This window comes from Chionomys nivalis, chromosome 6, assembly GCF_950005125.1.
Source record: "Chionomys nivalis chromosome 6, mChiNiv1.1, whole genome shotgun sequence".
In the NCBI taxonomy this organism is placed as follows: domain Eukaryota; kingdom Metazoa; phylum Chordata; class Mammalia; order Rodentia; family Cricetidae; genus Chionomys; species Chionomys nivalis.
The window spans coordinates 36,044,581-36,067,229 of NC_080091.1; the positions used below are offsets into that span (position 1 = coordinate 36,044,581).

The 22,649-nt window shown below is 41.1% G+C and overlaps 1 protein-coding gene across 2 annotated transcripts in view; it reads left to right on the forward strand.

Annotated features, from left to right (window-relative positions):
- The window catches only part of LOC130875415 (kremen protein 1), a 249,546-nt gene that overhangs the window by 88,865 nt on the left and 138,032 nt on the right, over nucleotides 1–22,649 (forward strand). For both annotated transcript variants that reach the window (XM_057771145.1, XM_057771146.1), the window contains exon 2: nucleotides 6,789–6,914. In XM_057771145.1, the coding sequence (XP_057627128.1) occupies nucleotides 6,789–6,914 (126 nt within the window). The remainder of the gene's footprint in view (nucleotides 1–6,788; nucleotides 6,915–22,649) is intronic.

Consider the following 22,649-nt stretch of genomic DNA (forward strand, 5'->3'; position numbering starts at 1 on the left):
TATGCCTGCACACCAGAAGAGGGCATCAGATCCCACTATAGATGGTTGTGAGCAACCTTGTCATTGCTGGGAATTGAACTGAGGACCGTTGGAAGAGTTGTCGGTGCTTGTAAGTGCTGAGCTATCTCTCCAGCTCCTAGCTTTGTGTTTAGTTGTAGCTTATTATTTGCCTGGTGTTCTCCCAGGGATCTGTCTTAGAAAACTTGCTTGTCTTTTCTTTTCAGGCTGTGAGGTTGCCCTTCCATTTCCTAGTGGAGAAGGAAGTACCTTGTTTTTAGTGGAATCTTTGTCAGGTTCTAATAGAGGTTTCTGAACCTATATAGTTTTTTTCTTTGTCATGTCTCTGAAATCTTATGTGTAATTGGGCCTTTTTAAATTGTCCTAAAAACGTAAACTCTACATCTCCAAACATCTTAAGAAAAAGTCAAGGCCAGTGGGCTTAAGAGTACTTTGTAAGCATGAGGACCTGAGTTTGAATTCCCGGCATGCATCTAAAAAGCCAGGTACAGCTGCCCATGCCTATAACTCTACCACTAGAGGGAGGATAGCAGAGACAGAAAGATTCCAAGAGATCACTGACAAACCAGCCTAACCAAAACAGGAGCTTCTGGCTAAGTGAGGAATCCTGTCTCAGGGCAGCTAGGCAGAGAACGATAGAGGAAGACACTGGGAACCTTGGTCTGATCTCCAGATGCATATGACACACACACACACACACACACACACACACACACACACACACACACACACGTGGGGAAACACCTTTAATCCTAACACGGAAACACTGGGGGTGGGGGGTAGAGACAGGCAGATCTCTATCCTAGTCTACAGAGTGAGTGACTTCCAGGACAGGCTACACAGGGAAACTCTGAATAACAACAACAACAAAGTAAAACTTGGAGTGCCTGTAATTTTAAATGCTAATGTGCCATATTGAGTTCGAAGTTATCAGTAATTTTGAATGATAACAGATCCTATGTAAAGTAACCTGGTGACACTGACTGAACATGTGTGTTAAGAGCTGAGGCTTAGCCGGGCGGTGGTGGCTTTAATTCCAGCACTAGGGAGGCAGAGGCAGGAGGATCTCTGTGAGTTCGAGGCCAGCCTGGTCTCCGAGAGCTAGTTCAAGGACAGGCACCAAAGCTACAGAGAAACCCTGCCTTGAAAAAACAAAAAACAAACAAACAAAAAAGAGCTGAAGCTTTTACATGATGTCTGTGGAACAGTGGTGTAAAACAATACCTAGCTGGACCTTTGGAAGAATATATGAATTTCTTATGTAGAAGGTCCTTGGTTGATATAGATGATCACTATCCAGAAGGGGTTTTGGATTTTTTTACAATTAGGGACTAATATTTCTTAGATAATAGAAATGAGTCTATTTGAGACTATCTTGAAAAATGGGGCTATAAATACAGAGTTTTGGGCTTTTTGGTTGGTTTAAGGTCCACTCTGAGGTGGAACCCATACATGAAACTGCTAATATAGCCAATAACCTGAGGCTAGAAAGATCAAGAGTTTGTTTTTAATTTAACAAATTAAAATGTAATTACAGCCCTAGTATCTTATATTTGGAGATGAACAGTAGGTCATGGATGGGCAGTGTAAGAATATTTTAAGGAGAATTATCTGAGTGGATGTGGTATCCTCTGTTTATGTCTGACTTTAGCAGTAATATCAAGGATCATTTTCCAAGTGATAGTACTCTCATTTTCCCATAGTTCCTTTCTACTTTGATCATTCTCTGTGGAAACACCCATCCATAGTTCTTTAATCCTTAACTAGATCATTTGCCATTGGCTTTACTGGGATCCAGCTGTTCATTGGCTGACAAAACTTTCGTGGTACCACTAATTGACTTCACTGCTGACTTGTAGTTCTAGCATACAGCTTCTTTATATAGTCTAATCACTATCATTGACTAGTTTAACAATTTGCTTGAAGAAGGACGCTTAAAAGAAATCCCACACTAACTCAGAATTGAGAAATAGGTTGTTATTTATTCATGGGTAAACTCACAAACCAGAATCCTCTGCTGGAACGGAGATCAGAAATCGAAATCGGCAACTGGAACTGAGAGGCCGGAAAAGAGAGCAGACACGGGCTCTCTGCATCAGCATACATAGTATAAGAGGCCACGCCCCAGTAGGCAGGTAACCACTAGCTGTAAGACTTCCTGCAGCAGTTTGCTGTAAGGATGAAGTGAAATTGAAATGTAACCTAGTACACACTCTGAGATGAGAAGTCCACCACGATTTTCCCCCTGACATAGCTTGCTCATTTGCACATAATACCTTTCTTTGCCTAGGGGACGCTATCTTTTGCATCAGGTCAGCTTATTAGTGCATATTTTCAGTGTATGACTATTTCTACTTACTGAAGAAACATTTTCCCGACCTTGTAACTTGGACTTTTTGGGTTAAATGGAACCCTGTGATGCAAATGGTTGTAGGTGTGGGACAGTAGGCATTTCTGAAAGCTGATACTATTGTCAGAAGCAAACTGACAGCAGCCTGAATTCTACAATATTATCTCTAGGAGATGAGTAAACGGATAGTTATATTGGTTAACTGTACTAGCTAAGATTGAATTTGCAGGGTTAACTACTTGGGGAAGTAAATAAGAATAGGAACAGAGATGATGAAGGTGGAAAAGTGGCGAGGATGGTGAGGTAGGTGGTGGTCTTTGATGATGTCATCCCCCTGCCTCCTGTTTTTTGGAGGTAGGGTCTCACTGTGTAGACCAGGCTGGCTTTGAATTCACAGAAATATGCCTGCCTCTGTTGCTCCACCATGACTGGCTATGAGGTGGAATTTAAATCCTGTGATAAATTTTTTTATAACATCTTTATTCCAAAAAGAAGTAAACAGCTGTTGGCAACTGATAGTGCTTTAGAAAAGTTTGTTTTGGTTTTGAAGATTTTGGTACTATTTAATAGTTGGCAGCCTTGACAGGGCTGCTGATGTTTTGAGCTGCAAACAGTTGCCCCAGTGTCAGCAAGAAGCTCTGATAAGGAGTCTCACAGAAGAGTGAAAGGAGGGGAGATCCAGCCAGCCCAGTAGGAAGTATTTTCCAGAGTGCTTTCCTGACAGAACCTTAGGGACCCTTGGGTATGCTTGATATTTCTAGATGCATGTTCTTTCTTGTCACACTATCCTTAGTGTTAGGCCCCTGTTTTCATGTTGGCTGTAGTGAGTCAAGTTGTCAAATTCCAACCTTGGCTTCTGATGCTCTTGGTTCCCATTCTTTATTATACCCTCCTCTGCCTACACGCGTGCGCTCTCTCTCTCTCTCTCTCTCTCTCTCTCTCTCTCTCTCTCTCTCTCTCTCTCTCTCTCCTCTCTCTCTCCCCCTCTCCCTCTCCTATCTTTTACTCTTGAGTTGAATCATGCTTGATTATTTAGTATTTGAGGCCATTTAACTTTGTCTTGTATCAAATTTAGTCTCAGTGTGTATATGTTCTCCCTCCCAGTGTGCTCTCAAAATGTGTTTCATGGAGCATTGTGATTATATTAATTGAACACAAAGTAGTCTTAGGAGCAGAGTAAAAAATGACAGAATTAACAACCGTTAACACCCCCCCCCATTTTAATATGCCTGCAATCTCAGATATTTAGAATATGAGGCAGGAGGATAACAAATTCATGACCATCTTGGGAAACTCAGCAAGACGGTTCCAGACTTATAATGAATAAATAAACAAACTAGATGAGCAAACAAACAAATAATTAAATAAATAAATTTGTTTTGGCGTGCTGTGCCACCACAGAGCCAGTGTCCGATGCAAACACTGGGGTTTATTGATTATAAGTTAGTTAACTTGGACCATAATCCAACACACTGACACAGCGGGGTGGGGGAAGCAAGCCCCAAGGCTTCGGGGTAAGGGGATTTTTAAAGGGAAAACCTGCAGTCTTGGCATGTCTGAATGGGTAAAAGCATACAACTTTTGAATTCATTGGTTGGGTGCATCTGCACATACACTCACATACATGAAGAGAAAAAGAGAGAAAAGAAACTGGCCTTCTGTAGAATTTCAGTTTACAATTGTAGATTTTAAGTCCCAGATGGAATTCATTGGACTGGGTATACTTGCTTGCCTAAGTTATCTTGGAAATTTACCTTGAACTTTTGTTTTCACCCATAAAATAAGTAAGAAATAATATGCATTAGCTTTCTATTTGCTGCTACAAGTTATTACAGGTCTATTGACTTAAAATAACACTGATCTTGTTACACTGACCTACCTAGAGAGACCAGGAAACTTTCATCTCATCATGCTTAGTCATATCTGCCAGAGTGTCTTACTGTGTGAGGTAAATTCATATGTCTAAAGGTTAGAATATGAATGTCTTTGGGGTTTTATTTTCTATACTGGATTCTATGGTGGAACCCAGAAGGTTCTTTGTTTTGTTGTGTTTCCCAAGCAGTGTCTCACTATAATATATGGAGTCCTGGCTGTCTTAGAACTCACTATGTAGACCAGACTGGCCTCAAACTCAAAGAGATCCACCTACCTCTACTTCCCAAGTGCTGGGATTAAAGGCATGTGCTACTTACTGTTCCTGGTCCTAGACGGCGCTTAATACTAATCTAAAGACATTTGTTCAATTTAAGAGTTTAGCACTGGAGAGATGGATCAGCAGTTAAGATCTCAGACTGGAGAGATGGATCAGCAGTTAAGATCTCAGACTGGAGAGATGAATCAGCAGTTAAGATTATTAGATGCTCTTCTAAAGGACCTGGGTTTAACTCCCAGCACCCACAAGATAGCTCACAATTATCTGTAACTCCAGTTCTAAGGAATCTGATTCCCTCTTATGACATGAGGATACCAAGCACATACCGGGTACACAGGTGTACATGCTAGCAAACCACTTGTACACATATAAATAAGAAATAAGTATTAAAAGGGGGACTTAGCCCATATAATGCTAGGCTTATAACTTGGTAAATTTTCTATGAGAATTTTCTCTTTCCAGATTGCTCTTGGGCTCTGGAGCCTGTGGTATGTTGCACTATTTCTTGGAGAGTCTTAAACAAATGTCTGCTCACCCCAGATAGGGAATCAGGGACAGACCAAAGTACAAATGCCACTTAGGTCCATGTTGGCAAACCACTGAGTTTATTGGGGCCACTTACTGGATGGAGCAGGAATGACTTAAAGACAGCTGCCTCACCAAAACCATCCCAGCATGGATGATGACTGCCAAAAGTTGGAATCCTGGAGCACACTGCTTGACTTCCAGGCAACTCGCCAGGTCAGAGGGTGTCTTTGCCACGTTATTTAGCTAGTCTGGTATTCTTACAGGCAGCTTGGTAGCCTTTATGACTTACATAAGCTTGGAGAGGGAGTTGCCTTGTGCATCTGGTTAATTTCATGGACTAACTGAGATGTTAACGTTGACTTCCTGAATCTTAATGATCTTACCTTTAAAACCTTGGAGTCTTTCTTTTATTTTGAAGATTTATTTTCATTTTGTGTGTATGCATGTTTTGCTTGTATGACTGTGCACTGTGTGAATGTCCACAGAGATCAGAAGAGGATCTTGATCCCCAGGAATTGGTGTTGAGAATGATTGGGTACTGCTATATGGATGCTGAGAATTAAATCCTGGTCCTTTTCAGGAGCACCAAGTAACCTAACCACTGAACCAAATCTCCACCCCTAGAACTTCTGAGTTTTAATGAGCTTCCTGGGTCTTAAGGAACCAGGAAAGAAATTACTGCAGAATAGCCTGATATAATAGTCAGTGCTAGAACTGTGAGCATAGACCTTGGAATTTCTGTTGTTTCCAGACTTTTATAACTAGCCTGCTAATTATACTGATAGTTTACCACATTTCCATTTATCATAAAGTCCTGAATGTGTCTCTAGACCCTTGTGGATAAGTTAATGTGACGGTAAGATCTAGAAGCCAAACAGGCTACTGTCTTGGTGAGTTTCATTTATAATTGCTTAGTGTTAGATTTATAATATTTCATAGCAATTTAAATTGGCATTTATATGAGATTCTTTCTCTCCTACCTCTTATCAGATGGCTTCTATCTTAGACAATCATTACTTTCAAGGTAGAGAGAAAGAAGTCATAAAATATATTTAAAAGTGAGGTCTTGAATTCAATCCCTAGTACCATGTGAAAACCAAGCATATTGGTATACGCCTATAATCCTAGCACTGTATAGGCAGAGACAGGAAGATCTCTGAGACATACTGGCCAGCCATTCTAGCTGATTGAAAAGCTCCAGGTTTATTTAAAGACTCTGTAGAGAGAGATGAGAAGACATGTAACATCAACCTCTGGCCTCCATATGCATCCACAAATGTACATACACATGAATATGCATATATATATATATATACAGATAGATCTTTATTTAATTTTTATGAGTGGGTATTTTGTTTGCGTGTATCTGTATAGAATATACAGGGCCGGTGTTTATGGAGACCAGAAGAGGGCATTAGATCCTTTGGAACCAGAATCATAGATAGTTGTGCATGTTGGGAGTTGAACCTGGGTCCTCTGGAAGAGCAGCCAGTGCTCTTAACTGTTAAGTTATTTATCCAGCCCTTATAATATCTTCTTCTAGTTGTTTTATTGTGTTCTCTCCAGTGCTCAGCTCCTTGTAATGAAATGGAATTCTCTGTGAATTGAAAGACTATTCCCTGCCTTAAAGTTTTAAGTTTTGAGGTAGCTTAGACTTAGTACACAATAAGAAATGCACAAAGGGAGTCAAGTCAGTCTGTAGCCAGCCTGTTGACATTTTCTTTTCATTTTGTCTCTTAGATGCACCCACTGGGCCTGTGTAATAACAATGATGAAGAGGACTTGTATGAATATGGCTGGGTAGGAGTGGTGAAGCTCGAACAGCCAGAATTGGACCCCAAACCATGTCTCACTGTCTTGGGCAAGGTAAGCACCAGGCCTTCTGTGTCACTGCTATTGTGTGATGTTTTCCACTCAAGTTTTCTGACTTAAGAAAGAGTTATGCTGGCACAGCAATCCAAATCTGCTCTATTCCTGCCTTCTGTGTGGCCTTGGGCAAGTTGCTTTTCCTGAGAATCTCAGCTTCTTGTTTGTGAAATGGGTTATTACTAGAAACCCATAGTACTATATGTTATACCTTTAGGGCCAGATGTTTAAACATAAGATTTGGGAGGTTTGGGAAAGTATTAGGTGTATATATGGTCTCTTAAGTAACCTTGGGGACCTGGGGCCATACTCAGTAATCACACATATTCATATATATATAGCAAATCATATGAATATTCACATTAAGTGGGATAACTATAATCTAAATAGCCTCCTGTTAGCCCACAGCTGCTTTGCCTTAAAATGAGTTCAGGTTCATTAATTTTTGTTGCCAGGTACGTTATGGAAAACCTTGGGATTTAGAGCTTCCTTAGTTTCAGAACAGCAGACAGCAATTATGGCCCTGCATTAGAAATTACCTCCCAGGTGACTAGGAGGTGAGGTGACATGCAATGCTCGATGCCTAATGTGCCACTATAACTTCTGACTGCAGTATTAGATAGAAATAAATTTATTTTGGAAATCCATCCATCAGGAACTTTTAATCGGATAGGTCATAACTGTTTTAAAGTAGATCGTTTTGTTAAAAGGAAGGATTTTGTAAAAGTAATTTGAATTTTTGGTTAGAGGAAAAATAGTCCCTAAGAGTAGTCTTATCGCCTAGACATTTTATGGACCCCAGAGCTACAGATCTGTGTCCTCTGGGAAGACAACTGAGACCTGTTCCTGGAAGCTCAGACTCTTTTGGATATTCAGGCCAAAGAAGAGGTGGTACTGTGCAGAGAGCCATCACCAAGCTTAAAGAATTTCTTGCCAGACACTCTAAGCTTAGCATGTGGCTCTACCTGTCTACTTGCCAGTTCTTTGGTCCTGGAGACTCTCAGAAGCCTAATTTGCCTTTTGAGAAGCTCCATGACTCTTGACAAGTTTTCCTACCCTTTCATTGGAGGGGAAAACCTGACACAAATTATAGCCTGTTTGGTTTATGGTTCACTAAGTTGAATCAAGGTGTTTGAGGTGGCTCAGCCTTGATACTTCATCATTTCAGTAGTTGACCAGAGCTGTTTAATGATGGTTAGGAGCAGTAACCCTCTTGAGAGTTAGTGTTTTCTTAGGAGAAATGCCAACTACATCCAAAGTGTAGGAACAGTGCTCTCCTTGTAGGTGTCTGCTTCGAATATGCCATTTGCTCCTACTCTTAAGCTGCTTCTGTACCATGCTCAGCTTACTGGCTTCATTTGTTTTCCCCAGCCCAGTGGGTTGTAACAGGGTCCAAAGTATATGTCCTTAGATAATTTAGTGGCGGGCATTTGTTGAAGTCATTCAGAACCAAATTGTTTTCTCCACTGCCTGAATCAACTTCACCATGGTTTACTTGGTGAGTTTTATATGGTTTGGCCTGCTGGTCTATGAAGCCAGGGGGATAGAAACCTTAGATAGGTATTGAATCATGGAGCTCTTCTTGTGTTGACTTTTCATGAAATAGTTATTGAATGTGGGGTACTAGGAACTTAGCATAATGGCTCTACCTGCCTAAGAGCAGCAACTTATTTCTGTTGGAAAAGGCTAGGACTGGGAGTGTGGCACAAGGCAGCCCGCATTTGCTATTGCTGTTTACCTTAAGAGTTTGGGTCTGAATAAAATCATTAATAAAGATGCCTGGGCCAGACAAAGTAAGATGGTTTACTGTTTGCTTTAAATGTGAGTTGGTAATAGAGATGTGATAAATCCCCTCCTTCCTCTTCCTCCTCTAATTTCATTAACTTTGTAAATTCTGTTGTCTACTTTTACGGTTTCCCAAGGGTAGAAACAAAAAACTTCAGTGTGGGGAAGGCATAATAATCTTCCCAGTAGCTCAGCATGCCAATCCCTTGCAGATAGTATGATTTTTTCCTTCTGTTTCTTGGCTTTCAGTGGTTATGGCAAGGAGAGATAGGCATGGAGAAGCACAAAGGCATAGGAAGTGGGCTGGGAATGTGGCTTGGTAATAGAGCTCCTGTCTAGCATGTATGAGGCCTTGGGTTCCATCACCAGCACTGCAAGAAAGGAAAAAGTTAAAAGGTGTAGGAAGAACACGCAGCCAGCCCAGTGTGCAGGTGGGGCTTCAGGAACTGCCATGAATGGATGTTGAAACTTGTCTCTGTCTCCACAGAAAGCCTGTAGGAAACCAGAAGGGCTAGACACAGAGCTCTCCTGCCCACAGGAAATCATGACCTAATGATTTTAAAAGGCATAAATGTTTCTCTAGGAGTTCAAATCAAGTTTTATTTTAAAAGCAAAAGTCATAGATTCATCGTCTTAGTTTATTGCCAAGGGGCTTTGATATTAGCACTTTAAACTTACAAGAGAAAAAATAATTTATGATCACATACTTCTAATCTTTTTAGTTCTGTAGCACAGGTATAGACAACGTCAATTAGGTAAAGATTTTTGTTTTTTGTTTTGTTTTTTTGAGACAGGGTTTCACTGTAGTTTTAGAGCCTGTCCTGGAACTAGCTCTTGTAGACCAGGCTGGGCTCGAACTCACAGAGATCCGCCTGCCTCTGCCTCCCAAGTGCTGGGTGGGATTAAAGGCGTGCACCGCCACCGCCCAGCCAATTAGGTAGAGTTGAGGTAAGGATGAACTCCACAGGGAAGAAGCCGGCCAGGTTCAAGTTACCTGACCAGGCTCAGGTAAACCTCTGCAGCCCTTGGTGGTTTCTTTTTCACTTAGTGCAGAGATGCTGTCTTTGGGACCTTGTTGTCTCGTAACCTGACCTTCTGGACCATGGTTAGGATCTTCCCTAACACCCTCTTTACAGAGCTGAAAGATTGAATCCCATGGAAACAGTAAGATTGATATTTGGGGGCAGCTTACTTTTGAGAAAGGTCTTAAATTATTCCCGAAGTGCAAGAGTCTATATGCTTCTTCAGCCTTGTAGTGCTTATTAAGCATCTTACAAGGCTACAAAAATTTAAGAGGTTAATCTTAATTTGACTGTTGTGACCCATCAAATTTGTGGAGACTCTCATGTCAGAATGCACGTGATGTGCTAGAGTTTCCAGCAGAATTCACTTCACCTGAATTCTGAAATTCTAGGCTGGATAAGCCCCAAACCCAAGGTAGACCAATTCTGTGCTAGCTTTGTGAAATACAGTACATCCGGCCGGGCAGTGGTGGCGCACGCCTTTAATCCCAGCACTCGGGAGGCAGAGGCAGGCGGATCTCTGTGAGTTCTAGGCCAGCCTGGTCTACAAGAGCTAGTTCCAGGACAGGCTCCAAAGCTACAGAGAAACCCTGTCACGAAAAACAAAACAGACAAACAAAAAAGTACAGTACATCCAGCAGGTCTGGGCCTGCCTGTGTTCAGTGCTTCAGAAGATGGTATGGGGAAGTTAGTGAAAAAATACTTAGAGAATTTATGTTAGAAATGCCATGTTGGCTGAGTTACCTTAGAAAGGCAATTTCAGTTCTTGGTGCTTTGCTCCTTTGTGAAGCATAGCCTTTCTGATTGCTGTAGGGCCATGAGGTATTATTAACAGAGCACTTAGCCCATACAATTCTGAATGAAGGCAAAAGCAGCCATCCTGGGTGGGTGCTCACTGCCTACTAGGAGCTGTAGATGTCTTTGCTTGTCACATTGACATCTTGTCCACATTTCCATGTTATGTTGAGAAAACTGAGTCCTAGTTAGTTTCTCCACATGATCTGAGATCACACAGCTCACAAGAGCCTGGAGCTGAAACAGAACTATTCTGTTTTTCACTAGTGTTGACTTCTTGTCTCCTCTTGTCTTGGCCAGTCTTCTAGATAATAGACACTAGCTGCTTTTAATATCATCCAGGTGTGGTCTGGACTGTTGCTTCTACATGGTAGAATCACAGCTCTCACTCTACAGGCAAGGGTTGTTCTGAAGGTTAAGCAATATCACAGAACTTATATCTGGTACTGCCACTACTCACCAAGTCAGCATCCCCCTCCCCAGATCTCTTTGTAGACCTGCTTTATCTCCCCTACCCCACTTACTCAGTGTAAGATACAAATCAAGCATTCCTAGTTTTGATTCTAAAAAATTTCAAGAAGGGGCCTCATTGGCCCATCGCAACTCGGGCACTTTATAGGCTGACCAGCTGTTCTCTGGGGCTAAAATCACACTATGGAACTAAGCCTGTCTCACCTTGTCATGTGTGAAGGTAGGAAGAAAATGTTTTCTTCAGAAATGGGCTGAAGCGTGGAATAGTGCTGGTCTGTTATCCTTAAGCTAAGGACTTAGTAGTTGCTAAGTCAAGAATGCTATCATAGCCTTGTGGGAGGTATTCTTGGTACTAGGTGACCTGAAGTTGGGTCTATTGAGAGAAGACTCTTGGGCCACGTGTTTTCATAGTAGAGATCTGTAAATGGATGTGGTCATAGTTATTGAAGGGATGGCAAGACAAAATGGACTATGAAAGCAAGAGATGGGAAAGAACAGTGTAGAGCAAAGGAAGCCAGAGATTCTTTAGGGATGTGGAAAGTTGCTGAGGAAGAAAGGTTTCATGTTGAAGAATTTGGTCTTTATGGAACTACTAAAGGATTCTAATAGAATGACTGTATCATAAGATCTGGCTCTGGGAACCGAGTAGGCTCACATATCAATCATTTTTACCCAGGGCAGTTGCTGAGGAGTCATGTTTGTCTCTGTCCTATTCCATTTTCACTCTTAGACATGCAGTGCAGAGACTGAATAGCCTACAGAGTGACAGGGAAGACCTGCGTGTGCCATGAGCAAAACTGCTCCAAAAACTGGCCCTCCTAGTGGATTACAGGGAAACCAAGGGTGAAGGCTGATAGAGAACTGCACCCTGTGTTTAGGCTGCCCCGTCATCCAGACCAGAGTCTCAGAAATGCCATTGCAAAGAAAAATTTAAAAAAAAAAATTGCTGTTTTAGTTTTTTTGTGTCTTTACTGAGCTCTGACTCATACACCTGGTGACCAAGATGACCAGAAGTCAGAGCCAAGGGATGTTTTCTTTCATCAAGGTTTAAACCCCAGTCTTCACAGTTCTCCATACTGATGACTAGGACCTCCCACATGTTGTACAAGCACCAAGTTATAGCCTAGTTTCAACCCTTTCCAGCTCTAACCCCTGCAGTCACTCAGCCCTTTGCATGTTCCAACCTCAGTAGGAGCAGGATCTAAAGGAGAGAGTACATCTACTGTTAGTCATTGTTCCTAGCACAAATGAATACTAAACAAAGTGGCTTTTATTGCCTGTATCTCCTTGCTCTCTCTTTCCTTCCCTTATCATCCTTCTATTTCTTTTAGCATTCAAAGTTAAATTGCGTTTATAGTGAAATCCAGAAAGACAGAGTGAAATAAATGGTTGCCAGACACCAGGATCCAGGAGCATAAAAGTAATTAAAAAAAAAAAAAAAAAGTGGAAATTTTCAGTCTAGAAAGATAAAAAGGTTCTGGAAGTTGTTGATAGCCATGATTGACAATGCTGCTGACCTGTGTACTTAATAATTGATACGGTAAATTTTGTATTATATGTATTTTACCTAAATAAAATGGTGTATCTTAAGTAATTTTATAGTATATGGAGTAGAATGGCAGTAGGTATAAGTAATTATAATAATGAAGTGGAATGTGTTGGTTTGTGCCTGGAATCCCAATAACTTGATAAACTGAGATAATAGAATCATTATGAATTTGAGGTCAGTATGAACTACATGATGAATCCCAGGCCAGCCTGGGCTCCCAAGTGAAGCCTTGTCTCAATAAATAAAACAAAACATAGCAAAATAGCAACAACAGCAACAGTGCTGTTTTGTTCCTGAAGTGATAAAGTGTAGCCCTATGAAGGGATGCCTGATATTTCTGAGTCCTGGTATACAAAAGAAAAGGAGTCAGAAATGGGAGAGCCCCATCCTCTTCTGCATTCGTCCGTCTGGGGAAATGTCTTCCCTGTCTCTCTCTCGGATTGCAGCTATCAAAATAGACAAGTTTGTGGTTTTTGTTGTTCTTGTTAATAAAGTGTCTTTCTTTTTTTAAAATAATTATTTTATGAGAATATCATATAGTATATTTTGATCATATTCATCCCTCTTCCCCAGCTCATCCAGATCATCCCTACCTCCCTAACCATCCAATTTAGTTTTCTCTTTCTCTCACTCTCTTGCTCTCTCCCCCATTGTCCAGTTTGTGTTGACCTACCGCTCCTGAGCATGAGGCCTGCCCTGGAGTGTGATCAATATACCAGGTGCCATACCATTAAAGAAAGCCAACTCTCCCTCTTCCAGCAGCAATCAGATGTCTAAACTCCTCAGGCAGGAGTGGGACTTTATGTCCAACTCCATTTCTCCATGCAAGGGTTTTGTCTGACTTGAATTTTTGAAGGTCTTATGCAATTTATCATAATAATTAGCAGTTCATATGTGTACATCTGCCTTTTGTACTTGGAAAACAGTTTTCTTGAGGTTATCCACTACAGTGGTTCTTAACAATCTTTTGTCCTCTTTTGGATAGATCCTTGAGAGAAGGTAAGTAATATAGACATCCCATTTAGGACTGAGCACTCTGAAGTCTCTTATTCTCTGAGTTAATTGCATCTACCGTAAGGGGTAGCTTCTCTTACCAGGGCTGAAACATGATCAATGGGTATAGCAGTAAGTAATGAGGTGTTTTATTGCTGTGTCCATTTAGTAGAATAATGGTAGTATGTTTTCCCTTTGGGTCCGTAACCCACCTATCTATGGGTTCCATCTCCTGGAGTGGACCTTAACTCTATTTGTTGCTCTTAAACCATTAACACCCACTATTGCTCTGGTGGACCTATCTTGTCAAGCAGTGTCTGTCATTGTTGTAGCTCACAGGGTTCGCAGTTGGGTGAGACTGATGATTGCACTTCTCTTTCTGTAGTGTACATAGTGTCTTCCTGCTGAGAAAGCCAGTAGAGAGGATGCTTCTAGATGATACTATCTGTATTCTCTATGTTCTGACTCAAGAATGTGATGTCTTCAGCAATAGGTTTCTGTTGTCATGTTCTGGAGGGTAACTAACAGCATTGACAACCTCTAGTTCAAAACAGAAAATATGGTTAAAAGGTGAGTGTACTTTTATTTCTGCTCTTTTTTCTCACATAGTAAATAAATGGAGAAGAAAATGAATCTAACTGAAATAGAAAAATGTTTATCTCCAGCTATTAACCCGAGCCTATATGCGATACAATAATGGCAACAATTGGTGCCTAAAAGAAAAGGGGGCTGGGCAGTGAAGCTAGAGGCCGGTGGGTCTCTGAGTTCAAGGCCAGTCTGTCTGGTCCTCAGAGTTCCAGGACAGCCAGGGATACACCTCTGTCTTGAAAAACCAAAACAACAACAACAACAAAAGAAAGTTTCCCCCAAAGTATCAGTGACTTCATGATGGTGAATGGGTTTTTACAAATACCTTGAACGTAGGGCTGTTCTCTTCTGGGATCTGTCTGCTGGCTTCTCTGGTTCCGGTATAGTTGTTAATCCAACACTTCAGATTTTAAAGTGTGGCCAGGAGACCCTAAAGTTCAGAACTATTTTCATAGTATACTGCAGTGCCGTATGTCTTTTTCACTCCATCTTCTCATAAGTATTTGGTGGATAGAACTTTCCAAGAGTGTCATTGTATGTGCTGACTTCCTCTTTCTCGCAAGTAATGGAATATGTACTTGCGTGTTCTGTGTTCCAACTTTATGTTTTAGTTCCCAGTAAGCTAAATATAATAGCTGTAACCCATACAAAAAAATTCTTAGGGGGTCTTAATTTTTGAGAATATGGAATGAAACTTAAAATCTGAGTTTTCTGACCCAATGTTATGTTCCTACTGCAAGATCCCACAGAAATCATCTAGCTCTGTGACTGTTACAGAGTCAGTGGGAATGAGTAGGCAATACAGGCCATGGAGGGCAATGTATAACAACAAATGACCAGACCAACAGGAAGAACTTCTCAGTGTCCTAGAACATCTTAGCATCTTTGATGCTTGGATTAGTATGTAACCTTCAGCCATGACCTTCTAGAAGCAGGTTATAAAGGTGAGCCTTTATCTAAACAGGAAGTTTTAGGTGTCTGGTAAGCTTCGGAGTCCTTTTTGAGTCCTGCATGTATTGGGGTGGGAAGAGAGGTACTTATCCTCAGCACAGCACTCTTATTTGGGGTTTTGCTCACAGGTGTTTTCTGGAATACTTGAGTGTCCTGGTCCTTAACCCAAGCTCAGCTCAGTCTATTTCAAGAGGAATAATGGAGCTAAAATTCTTGTGTCTGAAGGAAAAGAGGTGGCTGGTTACTCCAGCTGCTTTACTTTGTAGTCTTTTACATTCAGCATGCTGCCTCTGGTCAGCAAAACAAGTAGATAGGTGTCATATTCTGGCACAGGGAGACATGACTATAGCTTATTGCTTTGGCATCCCTAGAAGCATTCTATGCAGTGCTTAGGATACTTGCTATATCAACTTTTTTTTTATTTTAATTTTATTTAGTATGTGTCTTATTTGCAGATGCCTAGAGAGGCCAGAAGAAGGTATCTGATTTCTTGGAGCTGGAGTTACAGAAGTTGTAAGCCATCCAACATGGGTGCTGGGAATCAAACTCAAATTCTCTACAAGAAAGGGTAGCATTCTTATCTGCTGAGCCATCTCTCCAGCCCATGTCCATATTTTTGTAAACTTTTTAAATGTATTACATTGTTTTCAACCAGGCACAATATTTGGAGACATCTTTAGCTTTTAGAAAAATATGTTAGGGTGGGATGGGGTGGAAAAGGTACAGGCCAGGCTTCCTGCTCAGTGTCCTATTGTGCATAGGACAGTCTACCACAGAGAATTCTCGGGCTCCACAAAATGTAATACACAAGTACTTGTTTGCTAAAAATAAGGAAGGGACTAGAGCAATAGTCTAGTTAAGAGCATCTGTTGCTCTTCTATAAGACCAAGGTTAAATTACCAGCACCCACATGGCAACTCACAAATGTCTGTAACATTCCAGTTCCAGGGGATTGAATGCCTTCTTCTGGCCTCCTTGAATACCAGACACACAACTGGTACACAGACATGCAAGCAAAACACTTGCATACATGAAGTACAAATAAAACTGTTTTTAAAATAAGAATAAAAAGAATAATCTGACTTCAAATATCAACAGCATCAAGTTAGAAAAACCCTTTTTTAGCCAGACAATAGTGGCGCACACCTTTAATCCCAGCACTTGGGAGGCAGAGGCAGGTGATCCTCTTGTTAGTTCAAGGCAAGCTTGGTCTATAAATCAAGTTCCAGGACAGCTCTAAAGCTACAGAGAAACCCTGTCTAGATGCCCCCCCAAAACCCCACCCTCTTTTATTGTGACATGCAAATATTCTTTTCCCAAAAGATACTAAGTTCTACTTCTTTCACCTTTCTTCGCTTCTGTGCCTCATTGTTCTTAGTACATGGTACTTTTAGTCTGCGGAGTGATTGAATGATAAACATTTTGCACATTGAGATGTGTGCAGAATGCAGGCTATGAAAGCCAAGCAGCTGTGTGTGAATGATAATTCTACTTCGCAAGCCAAGTGTCTTTTTTTATTATTATTTATTTTTTAATACGCATTGGTGCTTTTGCCTTCATATATGTCTGTGTGAGGGTGTTAAATCCTGTGGAATTGGAGTCACAGACAGTTGTGAACTGCCATATGGGTGCTGGGAATTGAACCCTGGTCTTCTGGAAGAGCAGTCACTGCTCTCAACTGCTGAGCTATCTCTCCAGCTCCCAAGCCAAGTGTCTTTAAGCCAACTAATGTCTATTTGCCTCTATTTCTGCAAATGTGCTTCTGTAAAGCACATTTGATGGACTGGCAAGACAGTTCAGCTTGCTGCTCAAGTCTGATGACATGAATTTGGCTTTTTAAGCCCACAGTGAGGAGAGAGAACTGACCAATAGTTGTTCTTCCAGCCTACACACACACACACACACACACACCTTTGAAAAGTTGTGATGATATATAAAATGTATATGCCAAATTCATAGAAATTCAACAATTTCCTTTGGTCTTCAAGCATACTTCTGCTGAGCAACATGAATCCTTTCCTGACGTGTGCTGAACTGAGCTTCTTATTGGGCAGGAAGTTTGGAAGACTACAGATTTATTTTAAGGAACACTTGGGTAAATATCTCCCATATTTGGTTAAAAAAGAGAGCAAGAAAGGAATTTGGTAAAAGACATCGGACCAGGAGGAGAAGATTGGCTTGATATAAATGAAAAAAAAATAGGAAATACCATTTTGCTTTTGAGTTCATGTGTCTGATATGAAAGTCAGAGTTTTTAAGTGATGTTTTCATCTACACCTAAACCTTCCATAACCTTCTTGGTTAAAAGGCTATATTAAACACCATCTATATATCAGATACATCCTTTAGCTATAAAAGTCTGAAACCAAGCAGGAGGCTTGAAGTAGTTTTGAAGACAGTAAGTGAACAGAACAAATACTGTGTCTGCTAACCCAAGGGACACAGGCAGTTTGTCACCTCCAAGTCTCAGAGAAGTCTGTCTTGGCAGTCCTTATCACTGCCTGTATCCATAGAACCACTTTCAACAGAGCTACAGTGAAGTTGTTCTAGAACACAAAAGATGATAACAAGGCAGACTGTAGCATGAATCATAAAAACCCAGAGACAAATATTGGGGTTCAGCCTAAAGATCAGAAAAGCGAATCAGTCAAACCACTGAATTGTACAATTGTCTACTCTGAGAGGTTGTGACTCTAATACATTACTTCTTCATACTATATAAAATACAACTACCAGCTCAATTGTCCAGAACCTCACATATCTGGGGACAAGCCCACAGTCCCATCTGCTCCCCATTTTTAAATAGAGGGTCTCACACATATCTGGTTTGCACATGCATTAACCTGCTTAAGTAGGAGGTCCAGGCCACGGTGAAGGGAGATGTGAGAGCTGCCCTGACAGTTCCCAAGGCCATGCAGAGTATAGATTTTTCTAACCTCCCATCACCACCACCTCCCTACACACACAGCACTTGTATAACATAGAAGCAAAATACTGCTACACATCTCTCTTGCACATAGAATCTTCTAGTGACTAAGTAGGGGGAATGGAGACATGGGTGAGAACCTATCTGCTGGCCTTGGTGACAAGACTTCAGATTCCTGACACAAATAATACTCTTTTCCAAATCCAATGTTACACTGTATGATCTGACTGATATCTTTGCTTTTTCTAGTTATAGAAATAATAAAAGGGCCACTGATAGGGATTAGCAGGTAAAAGAGCCTGCTACTAAGCCTGACAGCCCACTACACTTTGTACCTACATGGTGGAAAGAGAGAACCAACTCCTATAAGTTGTCCTCTGTCCTCTACACAACCCACATGGCATGCTCATGCCTCTTCCCCACATACCTAAAACAAATGTAATAAGACAAATTTTTCATTATTTAAGGAATACACTATTAGTTTTTATAATCGAGCCCATGTAGATGAGACTTTACATATTTAGTACTTTAATATTTAATATCAATATATCCCAGTTACTCTAAGAACTATTAGAGTCAATGATATCTTAGTCATCCTGAAGAACTTATGCTATTTCTTGTGCTGACTAAGGAACTTGGCCTTCACTTTTAAACTTGAACCTATTGCTGTAGTTCTTCACAAATTTATCCACTCTTAAATGACTCTTAGAGAAAAGTGGAACGTGTGGCCTTTTGGCCTTATTCCTAGCCCCCACTTCTGATGTATGTGTGAGTTTATATGTGTGCCTCCCATGGTATGTGTGCAATGTCAGAGAACATCCTCTGGTGTCCTCTGTACTTTACCCACTGAGCCATCTACCCAACTCTGATTTTTAAAAATAAAATTTGAATTACTATTTAAAGGCTAAAAGCTTTCAAATTTTTCATTTATTTGTGAAAAGCTTATTTTTTTCTGGGGTTTTATTTGTTTTTAAGATTTTATGTGTTGCTGGGCGGTGGTGGCGCACGCCTTTAATCCCAGCACCTGGGAGGCAGAGGCAGGCGGATCTCTGTGAGTTCGAGACCAGCCTGGTCTACAAGAGCTAGTTCCAGGACAGGCTCCAAAACCACAGAGAAACCCTGTCTCAAAAAACAAAAAACAAAAAAACAAAAAAACAAAAAAAAAGATTTTATGTGTTTGCCTGAATGTATGTATGTGCACTATATGCATGCCAAATCTCCATGGAGGCCAGAAGAAGGCATTGTATCTCCTGGAACTAGAGTTACAATCACTTGTTAGCAGCCATTTGTTAGTGACCTTTTAGGGACATCACAAGTACCCATCTCACTCATGTACTTGGGCTTTAGAAGCATGATTACTTGGCTCTGGAAAGCTCTGGTTGGTGGAGGCCTTGCTGTGCTGCCACTTTTCATTTGTTAATTTCTGGACTCTGCTTTACTACAGATTGTTATTGTTCTGCCTCAGCCTCTCACAGCTGTAGGAACGGTGGTCACCATTTGTAACTGGCTTCAACAGAGGTGTCATCTGAGTCTCCTAGGAACAAGCTAAGGTTATATTGTATCCTCAGACTCAGAAAAGCTTCTGTAATGGGGCTGGAGAGATGGCTCAGTGGTTAAGAGCATTGCCTGCTCTTCCAAAGGTCCTGAGTTCAATTCCCAGCAACCACATGGTGGCTCACAACCATCTGTAATGAGGTCTGGTGCCCTCTTCTGGCTTGCAGGCATATACACAGACAGAATATTGTATACATAATAAATAAATAAATATTAAAAAAAAAGAAAAAAAAAGAAAAGCTTCTGTAATATAATATAATAATACTCTCCATACAGGCCATTACATGTTACCATAAAGTTTTTAGATTGTTTTTGTTGTTGTAGGTGGTGGTGTTACTGTTTTTCAGACAGTTTCTGTGTTGCTTTGGAACCTGTCCTGGACTAGCCTTGAACTCACAGAGATCTGCCTACCTCTGCCTCCCAAGTGCTGGGATTAAAGGTGTGTGCCACCACTGCCTGGCAAATTTTTAGGTTATTACTTGGTAAATTGCCAGATTGGAGTTATTGGGCTTATTATTACAAGAATTTAACAATAGAGTCAAATAGAGGCTTAAGGACAATTTTATTTAAATTTAAAAGAAAAAACCCAGGGCAGGCAATCTGCAAATCTTAACAGCTGCCTGGAGGAGAGTGGATAAGAGAAGAAAAATAAAAACATGCTACATAAATTAAACCATGATGGTGGAGGGGGCTTTAGAGAATGAGTAATGAAACCCAAAATATCAGAGAGAGAAAAGGTGCAGAGAGACACACCAGCCGGTATGAGGTGTTTGCAGGGCATGTATAACTGATCACTAGCTTGTTTCCTCCCCCCAGCACACTTTGCAACAAACTTACAGATCCATCAATGTTAATTTAAAGACCAGACATATACACTATGTATGGTAGAGAACAGACAAAACAAATAGGGAGCTTGTAGCAAAGAGAAGAAAAATTGGGAATAGGGAACCTCTTTCTGTTCCCACTTTCATTTCAATATTTGTAAAGGTTCCAAATAATATTGGGATCTAGGGTGCTGTTAGTCACATTTAGATTGATTATCTAAGGGATATTAAGAGCACATTTGATTGCAAAAGTGAATAAATTTGGAGCCCTTCAGGTCGGGTGTATTTCATTTGTATTTTAATAAATAAATCTTGCCTGAAGATGAGAGTAAAACAGCCCTATTAACTTTACAGACCAGGAGTGGTAACACACTTTTAATTCCAGTAGCCACACTAATTTGCCACAGAAACTGGGCACCAGTGGTACATGCCTTTAATCCCAGCCCCAGAGAGGAATATAAAACAGGAGGAGACAGCTTTCAGACATAGTCTCATTTTAAGGATTCCTGGAGGCAGGATCACCATTTTGGACTGAGTTAGAGGTAAGAGCCAACGGTTGGATGTTTTGCTTTTCTGACCTTCAGGCTAAACCCCAATATCTGTCTCTGGGTTTGTATTAATCATGCCACAAATGGTGCCCAACGTGGGGCTCAAACCCATGATCTGAGATTAAGAGTCCCATGCTCTACTGACTGATCTGTATCTGGGTTTTTATTAATCATGCTACACTTGGGTGCCAGGTGAAAAGGCTGGAGGTTTTCTAAGAGGCATCTTAAGCAGGAATCAGAATGTATGGACAACACCATTCCTATGGATGCAGAAGAGAGGAGGAGCCTAAGCTTCTGGTTCAGGCTATCCCCAGGACTCAGGGAGGAACAGAAAAGGAAGGTGTTAGGGATAACAGCCAGAAGAGACTCAGTGCCTGGTACCAGGACTTTTGAGGAAAGCCAAGAGGAGAAAACCAAGCTCAGAAATGAAAGGAAAGGTGTCAGAAGTCCAAGAGTACCAGAAATTTAGAGAAGCATTTACACCAACCAAATGGGATACTGTTACTGCTAGTAGATGGGGGACCCAATCAGTGAGCTGAATGGATGAGCCTATTTCCATCCTTTTATATACCCCAGTCTTTAAAAAATAAAAAGCATATAGGGCCACTGAGATAGCTTAGCAGCCTGTGACACTCTCTCACCAAGAGAGAACCAACTCCTACCTTCAACACGGGCACCTCTGGCACATATGCATCCTCCTACATATACTCAGTAAATAAATAATATGTTATAATATGTAATACATATTAAAATTAGTATCTTAGGATCTCTGTTGCTGTGAAGAGACACTATTACTATAGCAACTCTTTTTTTTTTTTTTTTTTTTTTTTTTTTTTTGGTTTTTCGAGACAGGGTTTCTCTGTGGTTTTGGAGCCTGTCCTGGAACTAGCTCTTGTAGACCAGGCTGGTCTCGAACTCACAGAGATCCGCCTGCCTCTGCCTCCCAAGTGCTGGGATTAAAGGCGTGCGCCACCACCGCCCGGCTTATAGCAACTCTTATAAAGGAAAATGTTTAATTGAGTAGCAGCTTACAGTTTCAGAGGTTTAGTCCATTTCCTGGCCAGCCCCCATAAGCTTGTAACAATATCATAATGCAAAATGCATTTAGTGCGACTTCAAAAGTCCCCATAGTCTATAACGGTCTCAAAGTCTCTTCAGAGACTCATGCAATCTTTTAACTGCAATCCCCTGTAAAATCAAAAAGCAGATCACATACTTCTAATGTATAATGTACAGGATATACATTACCATTCTAAGATGTAGGGAAGGGAGCATAGTGAGGGAATACTGAACCCAAAGCAAGACCAAAAACAGCTGGGCAAACTCCAAACTCTGTATCTCAATGCCTGATGTCAAAATGCTCTTCAGATCTCCAGTTCTGTTCAGCTTTGCTGACTCCACCATACTTCTTTTTCTTATGCTGGTTCCCTTCCCTGTTAGCGGCTCTCTTTGGCAGGTGTCCCACGACTCTGGCATCTCTAATATCTCTGGTCTCCAAGGCAATCCAGGCTTCAACTTCAGCTTCATGCAGTGGCCTCTCTACTAGGCCTCTCTTCTAGACCCCTGACACATGCTTGGCCTCAGCAGCTTTCTTTAGTCTTTGGGGCAAAGTCCATAGCTTTGGCCAAAGCTACTGAGTTCTTCTGCTACTAAGGCTGGAACATGGCTCCCTTGTTCAAATACATCTTCACCAGCTTTCTGTCCTTCACTGCCTAAGCTTGGCTATCCT